The 16,724-nt window shown below is 61.7% G+C and overlaps 1 protein-coding gene across 13 annotated transcripts; it reads right to left on the bottom strand.

The window, feature by feature from the left end:
• Positions 1-22: 22 nt before the first annotated feature.
• On the bottom strand, positions 23-16,322 carry EHBP1L1 (EH domain binding protein 1 like 1). Of its 13 annotated transcripts, none has more exons than XM_052662136.1 (22): positions 15,958-16,322; positions 13,563-13,620; positions 13,243-13,338; positions 12,838-12,891; positions 12,581-12,759; positions 12,360-12,502; positions 11,926-11,961; positions 11,764-11,832; positions 11,498-11,660; positions 9,635-11,327; positions 9,515-9,574; positions 8,852-9,454; positions 8,230-8,387; positions 8,087-8,135; positions 7,028-7,669; positions 3,062-3,131; positions 2,885-2,940; positions 2,664-2,787; positions 2,264-2,363; positions 1,116-1,189; positions 919-1,033; positions 23-778 (listed from the first exon to the last, which is right to left on the bottom strand). In XM_052662136.1, exons 1-22 carry the CDS (start codon positions 16,059-16,061, stop codon positions 679-681), a joined length of 4,746 nt encoding a protein of 1,581 aa, XP_052518096.1. In that variant the 5' UTR covers positions 16,062-16,322; the 3' UTR covers positions 23-678. The 13 variants fall into 13 exon arrangements, with proteins under 13 accessions (XP_052518096.1, XP_052518097.1, XP_052518095.1 ...); XM_052662137.1 differs by having other exon boundaries at positions 9,515-9,634; positions 9,695-11,327; XM_052662135.1 differs by lacking the exon at positions 9,515-9,574 and adding an exon at positions 9,575-9,634 and having other exon boundaries at positions 8,852-9,514; positions 9,695-11,327.
• Positions 16,323-16,724: the final 402 nt, after the last annotated feature.

Here is a 16,724-nt window from a genome sequence, read left to right as displayed (position 1 = left end):
AAAAACAGGCAACACAACCGGCTGTTCTCGTCTCTTCTTTCGAAACGGGACTTCCCTACAGCCATCAACAACCCAAACCCCATCATCCTTTAAAGGCAGAGGTCAGGCCTCTGGTCCTGCCTCGGCTGGCATCTGAAAACCTCCCCATTCCTGCACAGTCCCCGTGAGGATCGCAGACCGCCGTATCGGCCAAGGCCCCACCCCCTTCCGTCTATTGAAAGCCCGGGTCACCCTGAGAAAGCCCAGGCGCGTTGGCGTGGCCTTTTCCAACTTTATTGCTCGCTAGGAACAGGAAGGGGGCGGGGTGTTGAGCGCGGCAGTTCACCATCCGTCCCTCCCACCCCTGGAGCTCGCCAGCGGGGTCCGGCCATTGGGTACGGGCTCTGGGTGGGCACGGTTGGGACCCTCAGTCCACCACGAACACACACGCACACTCACTCACACGGACTAATAAATACGGCCCGGACGGCGCGGCCGCCCAGCCAGCCGCCCTCGTCCGTCGGGGCCCGAAAGGCTGCGCTTCCTTTCCCGGTAAAGGGTCACGGCGGCCCCTACTGGTCGCGCGCGGCACCAGGGAGGGTCCGGTCCTCCCGAGCGCAGGGCCAAAGCGGCGATCCGGCGCGGCGGCGAGAAAGGCTGCGGACCGGGAGGGGCGAAGGCTTCTGGGCCCGCGTGGCCTCAGCTCAGCACGCAGCGTTCACGCCGGCTCAGCTGCCGGCTCAGCTTGCGGCGCCGCTGCTCCAGGCCGCGCTCCAGGCGCTCATCCTCCTCCAGGGCGCTGGGAGGGAACGGGTTCCGGTCAGCCCCAGCGGCGTCGGGGCCCACACGCTGGCCGCCGCCCGGGGCCCAGACCGGGCACTCCTCCTTGAGCCCCCACCAGCGCCTCCCCAGCTCCCGGCGCATCCCGGCCCCACTCACGTCCGCTCCTTCTGGTCCAGGTTCCGGACCAGCTCGTCTCTCTGGTTCACCAGCGACACCAGCTCCTCCAGCAGGAGTTGCTCTCGGCGCTGCTGCGCAGCCGTTTTCAGCCAGTCTGCAAGCAGAGGAGACTGAGGGTCAGGAGGCGCCAGCCCCTGTCCCGTCCTGGTCCCCGGTCCCACGGCCCCATCTCCCACCTTCAATGGCCAGCATCGCCCGTAGCTCCCGGCTCAGCAGCTCAAATCTCCGCTCCAAGTCCTGCTCTTCGATGCTGAGGGGTGGGGTGCCAGGTCAGGGAAAGGAGAATGGCTGGGAGTGTCCAGGGTTCTGACCACTCCCTGGCCCCCACCCACCTCACCATCAGTTCCCACAAAGGCCATAGGCAGGCAGAGATATACCCCAGTCCCCGCTTGGAATGATCTCTTTCGTTTCTTATTTTTTTTTAAGCAACATATAGGATCTTAGTTCCCCCACCAGGGATATGGAACCTGCACACCTTGGTGGAAGCAGGGAGTCAACCACTGGATGGCCAGGGAAGTACCTCTTCTGTTTCAGCTGTTCCCCATCATAATCATCTCCTCCCCCACCCCACCCCTTTTTAAAAAATAAGAAACAACTCAGGATTGTTTGGATGAATATTATTCATAAATGGCAAATATTAGACTAAAATTTATTCTGAAAAATGACCCAAGATGCAAAAAGGAGGCAAAACCACCTTCACCATGCAGGACTATAAAAGCAATGATGCCCGGGGAATTGCTTCTGACCCCACCCAGGAACCCAGCTCAGCTGTCTCTAGGCATCAGTGTTCCTTACTGTAAAGGAACGGGGTCAAACGGAGGCACTCAGCACTGACCTGCCATAGTTTTCTTTGGGCCTCGATTTTCTCATTCATAAAAATAGTACCAATTTAAGAAGTATACACTTTACACAGGAAATTATGAAAAAACATTAAGACAGCTGAGCAATTTCTCAAAAAAAAAGGGAAGAAAAGAAACCATAACTTTGTAGAAAGAAAAAAGCAGTGAAGAGTTCTAATCAAGGTAATTAAGTTTGCATTTGCTCTGCCCAGGTGACACTAGTGGTAAAAATCCCTCCTGCCAATGCAGAACACATAAAAAACATGGGTTTGCTCCCTGGATCAGGAAGAACCCCTGGAGCAGGGCATGGCAACCCACTCCAGTATTCTCGCCTGGAGAATCCCATAGACAGAGGAGCCTGGCAGGCTACAGTCCATGGGGTCGAAAGGAGTCAAACAGGACTGAAGCAACTTAGCACACACACACTGCTCTGCCAGCCCTGGGTGGGCAGAGGCAGAGCCTGAGTGGGGAGGACCAGCACTCACAGCAGCTGCAGCTGGTCCTGCCTCCGGATGAGAGCGTTCTTCTTGTTGACCAGAGTGAACCACTCCTGGATCAGTACCTCCTCCTGCAGCCTGTCGGTACCTGAATCAGGCCAGGACAGTCACCAGGCCAGCCCCTGACCCCTATGTCAGGAGCAGGGAGGTGGTGGCAAGGGGTGGGGTGGGGGTGGGAGTGTGGTTTCCCTCAAGTATCCCAGAAACCAGAGCTGTGTGCTTCCAGCAAGCTGCTTCTGGGCTGCAGGCCTCAGCGTGCCCAGCTATAAATGGGGATGGTGACCCCAGTCTCCATCCTCCCAACTCCTCCCAGGGTTCAGAAAGAGCTCCAGAGCGGGCCAGATGTGGTGGCATGTGCTGGCGAGTGGACTCCGGACGCCTGTCCCACCTGACTCCATGAGGGTCCTTAGCTGCTTCTCCACCTCGGCTGCCCGCCCATCTATCTGCCTCTGTTCCTGTTCCAAGGCCTGAAGCTCCGCGCACACGTACTGACTTGTGTCCTGGAACCGTTGCTGGGGTGCAAAGCGGAGGCAAGAGACAGGGTGGGTTTGGCCCAGGCCCTGCCTAGCAAGCCCACCCATCAGCTCCTCCCACTTCAGCCCTCCTTACCAGCCCAGCATCCTCCCCTGGGCTTGGGGGCGGTTCTTCCGCCGGAGGAGTCCCACCTGCGGACAGAGACCAGGCTGAGAGACCCCACAACGGACAGCGGCCCCCAGAGGGGCCCCAGCTCAGGATCTGTGAGCCGGCTGACTTGAGCTGAGTCACCACCCCTTCAAAGCTACTCACCAGCGGGCTGCTGTGGGGCTGAGGCTGCGGGAAGGCCAGGGGCAGGGCTGGGGTCAGGGCTCGTGCCTTCCTGTGGAGGAAGAGGCCAGTAAGGGCTTGGGGCTCCCCTGACAACAGGCCCAGGGGCCAGCCAAAGCTCCACTCACATGGGGAGGAGGGGCCTCCCTGCCCCAGCAGCTTCTCAGTCCAGCCCACACAGAACCCCACCTCCACCCCTTCAGGAGAAGCACCTCCTAGAGCGAAGGCCGTGGCCTTCACCACCCCAGGCCCTGTGGTCGGGCCAGTCCACTCCTGCTGGCCGAACCTCCCAGCCCCCATTCCTGGGGCCCCACAGGGCTTTTGTGAGTCGGAGGTGAAAGGCTGTGAGGGGCGCAGCTGGGGCCTCTCCTTCCCCCTCCCACCCCCTCCTCCGTGGAGCTGTCTCAGGCCTCCTCAGACTCCGTCACCTAGCGCCAGCATCTCTGATCATGGCCGGGGCCCCACACAGGCCAAACGTGGCCATCATGAGCCAGCGCCTCCATCTCCTGGCCAAAAGGGGGTCCCCCTCCCGCCTCCTCAATCCCCACACCTGAAGGATGTGTCACATGACCGTCAGAACAGAACAGGCAGCTGGACCAACTGATTTTAGCCCGGAAGAGCAGCTGGCCCCTCAGGAGCCCTGCCCCAGCAACTTGCTGGCACTTGCAGCCCTGGGGGCCCCCAACTTTCAGCTCAGCTGATAGCCTGGCCTCCTTGAGGGCTCCTGCTCTGGCCACCTTTCCAAGTCACAAGGTGAGGAGAAAGCGCTGAGCCACCCCGCTGTCCACCTGACCCGGCACCTCTCTGAGACACAGCCCTGGAAGTGCCCTGCTCAGGGGACATCCTCTCTGGTCTGGGCAGGTGGCAGCCCCTTTACCAGCCGCCCCCTCCCTGCCACACGCCCTGCCTGCTGACTTTACCCTCAGGCCACAACTGAGGGGGGTCTCCCTAAACCTTCACCCCAATAGTGTCAGCCTCCTCACTCATCTTCTCAGTCCCCAGTCTCACTGCCAAGGCCTGTTGGCAGTTCCAACAGTAACTCCTACTGCCCCGGACCCCATCCAGACGCCACCCTCCGGCCCCAGTGGTGGACTTTCGCTTCCCCAAATCGTTTCCTCAGCCTGGAGCAGCCTCTCTCTTGGGCGGCTGGATGGCAACTCGCCCTTCATGACCCAACTCAGCCCCACCTCCTCCAGAAGCTCCTTCACCCGCCTTCTTCCTCCCTTCCTGACTTTCATGCCCCCTGAAGCCTCCTCAGTCCCCACCAGGGCCCCCAGGGCCTCTCCCATTACAGCTCCAACCCCACTCCCACCCCGCCATGACTGCTGGCTACTCCTGTCTGCTTAGGCAGAGGCTGGGGTCCAGAGGACACACTCAGGGCGCAGCGCGTACCAGTAATGGCGAGATGGGCATCAAGCATCTGTCCGTGTGTTGGATGCGGTGGGAGCCCTGACTCATTTCATCTTCCCATCATCACTGTGAGGCAGGGACCCTTACCTTCCCCATTCTACAGATGAGGAAACTAAGGGTCAGAGATGACACTCAAACAGGGCCTGGCTTGGGCCCCACTGTCTAATCCAACAGTCTGTTCCCAAGCTTGGCCACCAATTTGCTGTCTGCCTCTGGGCCAGTCATACCTACCAGGCCTGTTTGTGTCCTTGTACGAAAAGGACATACAAGCCCCAGGCGGGTTGCAGGGCTCCAGACAGGCTTGTGAGGAAAAAACACAGTTCCCCCCCTTTTTTTTGACAACACCCTGCAGTGGTCCCTCAAAACCACTTTGCAAAAAAACTTTCATGTCTTTGCTTCCCATCTTCAGGAAAAGAGCACAGAGATGTGGCTTGTCCAAGGTCACGCAGCCAGTGCAGACTGCTGGGCCCAGTAGAGGGCGCCATTGGAGAGTTCCGTCTCAGTGGACCTGGGGGTTCACACCCGGGACCAACTCCCTTTACACTTCACATCCCTGAGCCTGGACACTCCTACTTGCAAAACGGAGAAATGGTTGCCCCCCAGAAGGGACACTGTAGGAGTCGGTGAGGACTTGATGAGGGGTTGTGGAGGCGGGGCGGGCCAGGAAGGAAGCAAGTGCTCAACCAACAGGGCAGGCAGAGGCGAGAAAGTGGAGAAACCCCAACCTCAGCAGCAACTGAGCTTACTCACAGCTGTTCTGATGGGAATTCCAACACTTCCTCACGTCTGACCCAAATTCCCCTTTCTACAGCCTCCTGTGTGGCCCCCTCCTCCAGAAAGCCCTGTAGAGCCACACCAGAGGCACTTGGGCCTCCTGGCTTCAGCCTCGCCCCAGCTTCAAGCTGCCTGACTTCATCCTATCCAGGGGCAGGCCCTACCTCCTCTACAGCATGCACGGGGTGGGGGATGGGAGTGGCCAAGAAGGAAGCAGGCCCCCGCAGCCCCGTGAGTCAAATATCTCCTGTGGGACAAGGGCTGGAGGAGGGCCCTGGCTTGGAAGGACCAGACACTGGGACTTGAGCCCAGAAAAATCGAGCTTTCCTTTTTTCTTTTTCCACTGCTCATGGATGTGTATTTTAATAAGAATAATTGTATCCAAATACAACAGGAGTTTTTCATCTCTCAAGTACAATGTAATAGAGCCTTCCCTTTTAAGATATAAAGAGCCATTGACGCACATTGAGGGGGCTTTGGCCACAGGCCAACACAGTCCAGAATAGCTGTCCAGCACAGCTCCTCTCGGTGTCTCTGATGCTCTCCCTGTCTCTCATTCATAGAGTCAAAGCTGCACCTCCAACCCCACACTCGGGGCTCCTGCTCTCCAGGCCAGCCTCATCGCTGCCCGTGGGAGGTGACCTTACGGGTGGTGTCCTTATGGGAGGTGACCGGCAGTTCCCTAAGTAAGACCCAAGCTTTCCTGCAACCACACGTTTACTTGTGAGGTCCCACCTCTTGAGAACCACCCCTCGGATTCTTCACCTGGGAAAAGCTGCCCATTTTATTAGCCTGGCTCAAGTGGCTACTTCTTCCAAAAAGCCTTTCCCAGTTTGTTCCCTCTTTTCCTTAGAACTCAGGGGTCATCCCCAGGCAGCCGAAGGCTTGAAGTAGCCTGACAGAGCTGCCCTTGCTGTCCAGGATGGTGCTGCTGTAGAGTCCAGGGCCTGGAAGTTGGCAGCTGTGAGTCCCTGAGCAAACCCTTGACCCCTCTAGAACAGTCTCCCTTTTAGTGTAGTGACCACAAGACTCCCTGGTGGTTCAGTTGGTAAAGAATCCTCCTGCAAGGCAGGAGACCCGGGTTCCATCCCCGAGTTGAGAAGATCCCCTGGAGAAGGGAATGGCAACCCACTCCAGTAATCTTGCCTGGGAAATCTCATGGACAGAGGAGTCTGGCGGGTTACAGTCCATGGGGTAACAAACAGAGTCAGACACAACTGAGCAACTAAACCACCACTGCAAGACACCCTGGGAAGCTGACCTGAGACCTGCAAGGGATGGGGGAACATGGGCACCCACCAGGGTCTCCCATCTCCAACTCTCCCTCATCAGAATAGAGAGGAAACTGGTCTCCAGCGTCTGGAGTTAAAGATCCAAGTCGGAGAGTCGTGGAGCAGGGAGGCCCTGGAGAGCTCCCTTGAGTACAGAAACCCTGTTCCCAGCCTACAGGGAGGTGGTGGGCACCTCCAGCCAAAGAAATGCCCCAGCCCACTTGACAGTTGATGAAGACCCTGTGCTGAGTGCTGACTCCCGGAGCCTTCTGGGAACCTCCTATTACAGCCTGACTCCACTAGTGCCATCCCAAGGCTGGCAGCAAAAGTCAGCGGCTCCGGGCCGGGCAGGCCTTGGGCATGGGTGCCCCTGTTGAGGAGCTCGCAGGGGACTCCTCCGTGGCACCGGTGCCTCGGCGTCCAGCAGAGGCAGGTCGCCCCTACCCCCGCGCCGCCTCGCTCCCCCGACCGCGCGCCGCTGGAGGGCACTCACCGCCGCCGCTCCCGCCGCTCCGGAGTCGGGCTCGTCCCCGGAGAAGGAGCTGCTGTTCCGGAGTCGCGAGCGCCTCTTCTTCAACAGGTCTGCGTCGCGCACGTGCGAGAAGGAGCCGTGCGCGCGGGGCGGGGGCACCGGCCCGGCCTCCGCGTTAACCGACGGCCGCCGCAGCCTCACGCCGCCCGCGGCGCCCGGCGCCCCCACCCCGTTCACCAGCCCCTCTGCTGGGGGCACGGACGCCCGGGCTCCGGGACCGTCGGCCGGGGCCTCGGCGGAGCGCGCCTCCTGGGCGGCTGCGGCCCCGCGGTCCTTGGAGGCCGCCTCGGGGGCCGCCGCGTCCACGCGGGTCGCGGCCTCCTGGGGCTGCTGGGGCGCCTCGGCCCGGTGCTCACGCAGCCGCTGCGCCAGGCCCCCGGTGTCCAGGTCGTCGGGGGGGCTCGGCTGGGCGCTGGCCACGCGGTACGTGCCCGCGCCGCCACCGCCCTCCAGCTGCACCAGCTGCAGCTCCTGCCCCGTGCAGAAGGCGCGGATCTGGCACAGGTAGGTCATGACGATCAGCTTGTCGGGCACCGACAGCAGCACCATGTCCGCCGGCTCCAGCAGCCGCGACACGCCCAGGGCCGCGAAGCCATCGAAGGCCTAGGGAGCATGCGGGAGGGTTACCCAGCGACTCGGCCGCCCCGACCCGGCCGCCGCGGGGGTCCCCGCGACTGGCACGCCCGGGTTTGCCCGCAGCGCCCTCGCACTCTTATTGGGAGAAATCTAGCAACAGGATCCGCCCCCGCGTTACCCAGCAACAGCACACCAAAAGGGTGGTTTCAGGGAAAACCATCTGGTGGAAATATGCTTTAAAAAAAAAAACATAACTGAACTCAGAAAAACGAACAGTTTAAAGACCAAAAGGGTAATAAGTGGCAGAACTTCCAAAAGCCAGTGCTGGGGCCCTGAAGCCCACAGATTACTCTCCTACACACAGTCAGGATCCCAGATAGCTTGGGCCTGGCCCGGGACCCTTCTTCCCTCCTTTCCCTTTCCACCAGCCCTGCCCCTTCTCACCTGCTTGTTGTTCTGTTTGATGTTCAGGGGGTCAAGGGAGGCAAAGTCTCTGCAGGGAGAGCACTGATCAGAGGCTGGATTCCCACCATCCTCCCCTCCTCCACAGGCTTCCCCATTCACTGCCACCCGCTCCAGCCGCTCACATCTTGTCTGGGTAGAATCGGTGCAGGATGGCACAGAAGGCCAAACCATTGCGCCAGGACGTGGTGAAGTTGGTGATGCGCACACCGCGGTAGCCTGCAGTGACTTCCTGGCACCACTCCAACAGGGACTGGCTGAAGCTGACCTGGGCAGGTGGTGCCTGGGGACACAGGGATGGGCTCAGGGAATGTGGACGTGGGACCTGCGCCCTCTGTCCCTTGGGCACAAAACAGCTCCAGCTCTGGGTCTGCAGGAGTCACCGCACACCACTGGCCAGGGCCTTAGCGTCAGGCAAAGGGGTTTCCAGCTCCAGGGTTATCTATCAAGGTCACCTAAAAGGTCAGTGGCCCCCAGGCAAGAACAGAAGTCACCAGCAGCCACACCTCCAGGTCAGCCCAGAAAATCGGCTTTGAGGGGGTGGGGGTCCTACTCCATGCAGCCCAGGGAAGAGAGGGTAGGGGAGCCAGGGCATCCTGAGAGGGGAGGGGGCGAGGGGCTCCTGGAAGCTGAGCCCCTGTCCCACCCCACCCCAGTCGGCCAGGTGGGTCCATGCAGAGCCGCCGTTCGCTCAGCCCAGGTTAGTGGGAAGCAGCAGACTGGGCCCTCGGCGGCCCCCATCCCTACCTGGCTGCCCGGCAGCCTCCTGTCCTCTTCAGGCTCCTCTGGGGAAGAGGCCCCGGAGGGCCTGGACACCTCAGCCCCTGCCCCACTGGCCACCTGCACCTCCATCAGGCTGGCCTCTGGGAGGTTTCCCTCAGCTTCTTTTCCCTTCTCGGCTCCTGAGACCCCAGCCTCTGCTTCCTGGGCCTCAAAAATACCAGATGGGTTTTCTGAAGCCCCTGAAACTTCCACCTCTGCTTCCTTGGCCCCCCAAACCCCAGACTTGGCCTCTGAAACCCCCCAAATCCCAATCTCCGCCTCCTGGCCCCTTGAAACTGTAGTTTCTGCCTCTGTTCCCTGGGATTCTGAAACTTCATGCTTTACGACTGGGACCCCTAAAGCCTCATACTTGAGGGTCTCCCCAAGTCCAGTCTCTGCCTCCTGGACCCCGGAAGTCCGAGCCTTTCCCTTCTCCGCCTCTAAAACTGTAGTTTCTGTCTGTTGATTCCCTAGTCCCTCACCCTCTGCCATTCCAGCCTCTGACCCTGAGAACCCTGAGCTCCTCACCTCTGTCTCCCAGGTCCTCAGGGTCTCAGTGTCCATCTGTGGGGCCCCTGAGCCCCCCACCTCTGTCTCCCGGGTCCTCAGGGTCTCAGTGTCCATCTGTGGGGCCCCTGAGCCCCCCACCTCTGTCTCCCGGGTCCTCAGGGTCTCAGTGTCCATCTCTGGGGCCCCTGAGCCCCCCACCTCTGTCTCCCGGGTCCTCAGGGTCTCAGTGTCCATCTGTGGGGCCCCTGAGCCCCCCACCTCTGTCTCCCGGGTCCTCAGGATCTCAGTGTCCATCTCTGGGGCCCCTGAGCCCCCCACCTCTGTCTCCCGGGTCCTCAGGGTCTCAGTGTCCATCTCTGGGGCCCCTGAGCTCCTCACCTCTGTCTCCCGGGTCCTCATGGTCTCAGTGTCCATCTCTGGGGCCCCTGAGCCCCCCACCTCTGTCTCCCGGGTCTTCAGGGTCTCAGTCTCCATCTCTGGGGCCCCTGAGCCCCCCACCTCTGTCTCCCGGGTCCTCAGGGTCTCAGTGTCCATCTCTGGGGGCCCTGAACCCCCAGCTTCAATCTCCTGGATCTCCAGTATCTCAGCTTCTGCTACCTCAGTCTCTGTCCCTGGGACCCCTGAACTCCCTACCTCTGTCTCCTGGCTCCCTGTTATCTTGGATTCTATCTCTGAGACCCCTGAACACCCCACTTCTGTGTCCTGGGCCCCAAGTATTTCAGACTCTGCTGTCTCAGCTTCCTTTCTCTGTATCCCTGAGCACCCAGATATCTCCTGGGTCCCTAACATCTCAGTTTCCGACACCCCAGTCTCTGTCCCCAGAACTCCTGAGCCCCCAGCCTCTGTTTCCTGGATCCCCAGTGCCTTACACTCTGCCGTCCCACCCTCTGTCCCTGAGGCCCCTGAAATGCTTGTCCCTGTTTTCTGGATCCCTAGATCCTCAGACTCTGCCATCTCAGCAGTCTCTGACTCCAGGACCCCCGATCTCACTGCCTCTGTCTCCTGGGTCCCCAAGGTCTTCGCTTCTGCTGCCTCAGACACTATCTCTGGGGACCCTGAGATCTCCTGGGTCCCCGATAACTCTGACTCTGCCACCCCAGGCTCTGTCCCCAGGACCCTCGAATCCCCAGTTTCTACTTCCCAGGTCCTCAGATCCCTGGACATCACCCCTTGTTCAGCTGCTGTTGGGGGCCCCTCGTACCAGCTCACCTGGGGCCCAGCGCTTGGTGCTCCAGCAGAGGGCCCCTGTTCCAGGCCTGTCCCCCCAACACCAGGGGCTCTGCCCCTCACCTCTGCACACTCTCTCTCCTGGCCTGCAGCAGCCCTGGCCGCCTGGTCACCAAGATGCCTGGAATGCCCCGCAGGCTCTGCTGGCGTTGGGCTCAAGACTGTGGGAGCTTCATCCCTGGTCTTGACCCCTATTCTCCCCTGAGAGCCCCTTGGAGGAGCCTCGGGAGTCCCCTTGAATCTTGCCTCAGATGTCACTTCTGTGGCCTCTGGTCCCTTAGTGTCCACAGGTTTCACCTTTGACCTCTGCTCCGCATCCACGTGACCGATCTCTAAACTCTCTTCAACCTCCCCAGGTCTGACCACTGACCTCTGACTGTTCACCTCTCTGACTCCTGGCCCATGCCCAGTATCCACCCCACTAGCCTCTGCCCTGTCTCCAGCGGGCCCCTCCTCAACCTTGGGTTTCTGCCCTTCCAAAGAGTTGCTGGAGTCTCTGTTCTCAATGCCTGGGCCCAGCCCAGCTCCCTGGGCCTCTGTCCCTTCCTGAGGGCTTGCCCGAGCCTGGGTCTCCACAGCAGAATCCACTCCTGCTGGGGGAGCCCTGGAGGCTTTGGGGGCCTCATCCTCTCCTTGGTGGACTGGGGGCCAGGGGGCATCAGAGCCTTTCTGGAGCCGAGGGGCTGGAGTGGGGGCCACGTCCTGGCCTGGCTGTCTTGGGGACCTGCGGAGAGAGCAGAGAAGGATGCACTGCAGGAGCTCAGTTGTGCCCCCCGCCAGCCCCCCTCCCCACCTGCCAGACTCCTGGGACCCTGGAAAGGCAGGTTGGCGCGGGGTGTATAACTTCTGAAGAGCAGACGGGAGAGAGGGGCTGGAGCTGATTCCAAAGCTCACCTTGTCTCTGGCAGGGTTCCAGGGGGCCTTGGGGCCTTGAGCCCTACCTGGCCCCCTGCTACAGTAGCTGGTTCTGAGCCCTGGCCCCGGGAGGCCCTAGCTGGGGGTGCAGGGGCACTCACAGGGGCTGGGCTGGTATCCTCAGCACTAGAAGGGCTGGCAGCTGCAGGGAGGAGGAAGGGAGAGGATGCTGAGGCTTGGGACCTAGGACTGGAAGTCACAGTCCCCCTGCCCCAGGCCGGCCCCAACCTCAGCCTGGGCCTCACCTGCCTGCCAAGGCCGCAGTCGGCCCTCTTCCTCCTCCTCACAAAGTGTCTTCAGCTCCCGAGGGGTCTCTGGGGGTGGGACATTGGGGGCACGGTCAGCACCAGGAAGAGCCCTGTGGGTCTGACCCCCCCCCCTTCCCCCAACTAGAATGCTGGGCCTACCTGGGAAATGCCCCAGCCTCAGGGCACTGCCTGGGCCTAGGAGAAGAGACAGGCCCACAGATGCAGAGAAAAAGAGAGAGAGATGGACAGACAGAAAAATAAAAAAGCCTTAACAACCAAAAGAGAGGGACGAGGTTGTGTGGTGAGGGGTGTCAAGCCCAGACCGCAGCCCTCTCTGTGCTTTTGGCCCAGCTGTCTCCCGGCAGCTTTGTGGGGCGGTGCACCCTCAGGGCAAGGAGAGAGTCAGGGGCATGGGGCGGGGCACTGGGAACCCATCTTGCAGGACACTCAGGGCTGCTGGGCAGGCTGGGAGCCCTGGCAGCAGTGAGGTCCCTCCACTAGCCCTGCCCCAAAACAGCAAGAGGATTTTGGGCCTGGGTGATCCCCCACCCTCTCGAGGTCTTGGTGATCTCAACCTGCAGCTGGGAGCCCACCTGGCTGGGGGACACGTGCCCGTGCCTCCAGGGCTCCTGGACCATTGGCCTCCTCCTCGTCGCTCTCGGCAAAGTCATCCAAGTTGCCCACGTCACTAGGTTTCATGCTCATGAGGCTCGCAAGGCTCTGCATGTCATCATCCCTGCGGATCGGAGACCAGGGGTGAGGGCTGGCGTCAGAGGTTGTGGACTAGGGCCCAGGAGGGCGGGCAGACACTCACGTGGCACGGCCCTCCCGCAGCAGCACCCCGGACAGAGTGAGGCTTAGCTCGGCCTGTACCACCTTCACTGACTTGGGCTTCAGCCGCAGCCGCAGCGGGACCTGGGTTGGCACGGGCCCTGCGTGGCGGGCCAGGTCCACCTCGGCCGTGGCCAGCACCTTCCGCTGCCCCTTGGACTCCTGGGGGCAGGGGAAGGAACATCAGTGCTGCCCCAGAGTCCCCGAGACCCCAGGCTCCCGCCCACCCCGGCCACTCACATTCTCAATGATGAACGTCCACTCTTTGGCCTCATACTGATCCACATGGGGGTCCTGGGGAGGAGGGGCACCAGTGAGTACAGGGGCTGCTGGGTCGGGGGCAGGGCAGGGAGGAGAGCCAGCGCTAGTTCAGGAGGTTTGTTTGAAGCCTTCAGACAGGCTGGTCCCTCCTGGCAGGTATGCTCCCCAGCTCCTCCTGATCCCAGCTCTCCCTCATGTGGTGGGTAAATGCCACCTCCTCCAAGGATACTTCCTGGGCCACTCAGGCTGAGTAGGCCCCCTGCCATGATTCTTGGTCTCGCCCCTCTGTTCTTTTCTATTTGGATGGATAACCCATCTCCCGTGGCCCCTGGGGTTGCAATCGCCGGCTCACTGTCCCTCTGGGCAGGAGGGCTAGAGACTCACCCGGTACAGGGTTACAGAGATGTCCACATTCTCAGGTACCATCCACACCACGGTGCCCCGGTATGGGTTCTGGATGCCCGGCTGCCAGCTATGGGCCTACAAGGAGCCGTTTGAGTCCTCCCTCCATCCTAACGCCCCCCTTCACCACTTGTCCTCATCTCCAACCTTGACCCCATCTTTTTCTCTCTTCGATGGATTCTGACCTGAATCCAACTCCAGTCCCCCAACAGTCCTCCCCCACTCACCCCATCCCCCAACTGGCCCCACGCCCCCAACTGGCCCCACCCCCAATCTGGACTCCCAGCTGACATCCTCCCCACCTTGGAGCAGATGCGTCGGTTCCGCCGGGTCCACACTACCACCAGCTTATCCGGTTGCCTGGGAGGCGAGGGGCAGGGGAGAGGGGGCCACTCAGTCAGGCCCACCCAGCCTCTCCATCTCTTCCACAGTCTTCCTTGGGCCCGCATCCCCCTCCCCCAGCCCCCTTATCTGGGGCCACAAGGAGCAGGGTGGGGCTGTCAAGGCAGGGTGAGGCCTGGGCCAGAGGGCAAAGGCCTGTGGATTGACAAGGATTATGAAGAAAGTCATACAGAGAGACAGGCACATACAGGGACAAAGACAGCAACCCAACAAGGACCTGCAAGACACACAGACTCTGAGACAGCGAAAGAGACAAACTTGGAGTAAAAGGAGTCCATTCACTCACAAATATTTGTAGAGTGCACACTATAACCCTCATCCACGCCAAGGAGAGGCTAGACCCTGCTGGAGCAGGAATGGGTCGTGTGAGGGTCTGGAGAAGGTAGGCTCCAGGAAGAGGGGATGGCAAGTGCCAGGGTCCGAGGATGGGGGTAGGTGTAGGGTCGGGCAGGGGGGCAGAGGCTGGCAAACAGAGAGGCACAGGGTCAGCTTGTCATTCGATACCCTCCCAGGACCTTCCACGCCCACCCCTTCTCCTTGCAGGGACCCCTATTCCCACAAGGGACATCAGGGAGGACTTCTAGAAGGTGACATCTAAGCTGAACAGCATAAGCTGGGGCAGAGGCAAAGAGATGCAGGGAGACAGAGACAAAGCCAGAGGAGAGAGTCGCCAGGCACGTGGCTGGGCCTGGGAGGGAGAGGCCGAGTGCTGCCCAAGAGGGTGGGGAGGGCTCGGGGATCATCAGGCAGAGGGGGCAACACAAGAGCCCTCCGTGCCTGCACCCAGTCCCATGCCAGGACGCTCAGGTTCACCCAGCTCACAGCCCCTCTGGAGGCTGAGCCAGGATAACTGGTTCTCCTGTCATCTTCCAGGGGATGCTGAGACCAGAGAGGTTCGGGGCCGGGCAAGGGCACACACCTGAGCCTAGTGCCCCTCCTGGACCCTCCACTGCAGGCGACAGCTAAGGGCAGCCATGGGGCCTTCCCAGAAAAGGGAAGCCGACTGTGGGAGCCTGGGGAGGGCGGGGCCTGCTCGGGCAGCCTGACTCAGGCGGGGCACACCCTCCCGGGGAGCTGTGACCCGGGCAGGGGCAGCTTCCTAGCCGGGGCTCCAGGCAAGAAAGTCCAGGAGGCCCTGCCTGCCCGTTGTGACTCAGACACATTGACACTGCCCACACCCTCAGCCAGCTCTCTGCGATCATGCCCAGCATCCCCCCTGGCTTCACCCAGGATGCTGGGGCAGAAGACAGAAGCCACAGGTCAGAATTCAAGTCCCACCCCGGTGCTGTGCTACCCCAGCCAGCTCCTGGGCCTTTCTGGGCCTCGCTGAATGGTGTGAAGCACACTCTGGCTGGCCCAGTCAAGATCAGGGATATGACAGCTGCCCAAGGGACCCCAGGCCTCCTGCTCACTCCCCTCTCTTTGGACCCTCTGGTCCCTTCCTGTCCCTCCTCTTGGGAACCTAAATTTAGCCCCGCCTGGCGGGTGAGGCCCCCACAGCTGTGCTCTAATCCAGCCAAGGGAAGCTGACACCAAGGAGCACGTATATTTAGGGTGTGACGCAGGGGCCGGGGCAGCTGCGGCTAGGGGCGTGTGAACCAGATGCCCCCAGGCCCTTTGGTAGTCCAGGTCAGGGTCCTGCATCCCCTGACACATCTCCCCCCACCCCACCACCTTGCCTTCTCCAGGCTCTCTCCTCTGGGACCCACAACCTCCAAAACCCTCGGGCCCCTTTAAGCTGCTGCCTGCCTCCCTCCTCATCACTCCCAGCGCTCAGTTTCCCCTTTTAAGGATATTATGGAGATGAGTCCAGCCGCCCAGGGCCCACTCCAGCTGAAGGGGCGGGTGGTTCCTCTGGTTCAACAAACAGGCAGAGGAGGAGGGGGCACCATCCTTATTCTGAGCTGTACTGAGGTCATGGAGTTGGTTGTCCCAGGCCCTCCACCCACGGATCTGAAAACTTGCCCCCTTTTCTGATGTTCCACCTTGAACCACCCCTCTGGCCAGAAATATGAGGCCACACTTTCCTCAGCTCTGATCGCAGCTGAGGAAAGTGTGGGCCCACACAGATCCTCAGGCCTGGAACTCCTGACCTCCACTCCCCAAAGGCTGCCCACAGTCCCCCGACTCTGGGGATCCCCTAGAGTCGCCAGGGCCCTTCTCTGTGTCTGGGTCCCCAGGGCCCTGGCTGGAGTGGGCGGTCTCTTTGGCCACTGGACGGAGGTCAGGGTTCTCAGGCCCCCGGATGGGGTCCCAGCCAGTTTGGGGAGTCCCCCAGGCTTCCCTCCCACTCACCATTTCTTGGTGCACTCCACCACCAGCTCGTGGTAACAGGCCACAAACTGGAATTTGGCGGCCCGCTTGCCCACGCGCTGCAAGCGCTTCCACACTGAGGTCATGGCCCCGCCGCCTCCGCCGCCCGCTCCTCAGACCCGGGACTCCCGCTAGTCCGCGACCGCTGGCCCGGCCCAGGTCCCCATGGCCTCCAGGATCCTATCCGCGCCGCCCGCCCCGTCCGTGCGGAGGGGTCCGAGGCGCGGGATCCGGGGCCGCTCTTTCCGCCGCGGCCGCCGCAGGGCCCGCCGATGATCTGGCCGCCTCGGCGGGGTCGTCTGGGGCGCGTCGGGTCGCTGGAGCGCTGAGCGGCGAGCGCGCCGTTTCCTGGAGCCGCACCCCCGTCGGAAGGCGGGCGGGGCTCCGGCGGGAGGCGGGGGCCGGGGCGGGAGCGCGGGGGCGGGGCGGCCCGGCTTCCGGGGCCTCGCGCGGGAGGGAGAGCGGGGTCGAGGGGGACGTCTAGACCGCAGCGTCCGCCTGTTGCGAGCCGAGGCGGTGCGGAGGCGCGGGCGGGGTAAGGGGGCGCGCGCTCCGGGGCAGGGGGCCACCAGCAATTGGTGCCGCCCGCAAGAGCGCGGCCCGGCCGCCTCCCTTCCTGCCCGCAGCCCTGCGAGGTACGTACCGGTGGCCCCATTACACAGGCTGGGGAAATAGAGACCAGAAAGGAGAAGAGACGTAAAGGGTCTCAGTGCGCTGAGCCAGAGCCAGCTGGGGAGACAGACTCCTGC

This window comes from Budorcas taxicolor, chromosome 25 (genome assembly GCF_023091745.1).
Source record: "Budorcas taxicolor isolate Tak-1 chromosome 25, Takin1.1, whole genome shotgun sequence".
NCBI lineage: Eukaryota > Metazoa > Chordata > Mammalia > Artiodactyla > Bovidae > Budorcas > Budorcas taxicolor.
The sequence above is the reverse complement of the archived record's forward strand: the minus strand, read 5'-3'. Positions and strand labels throughout refer to the sequence as shown.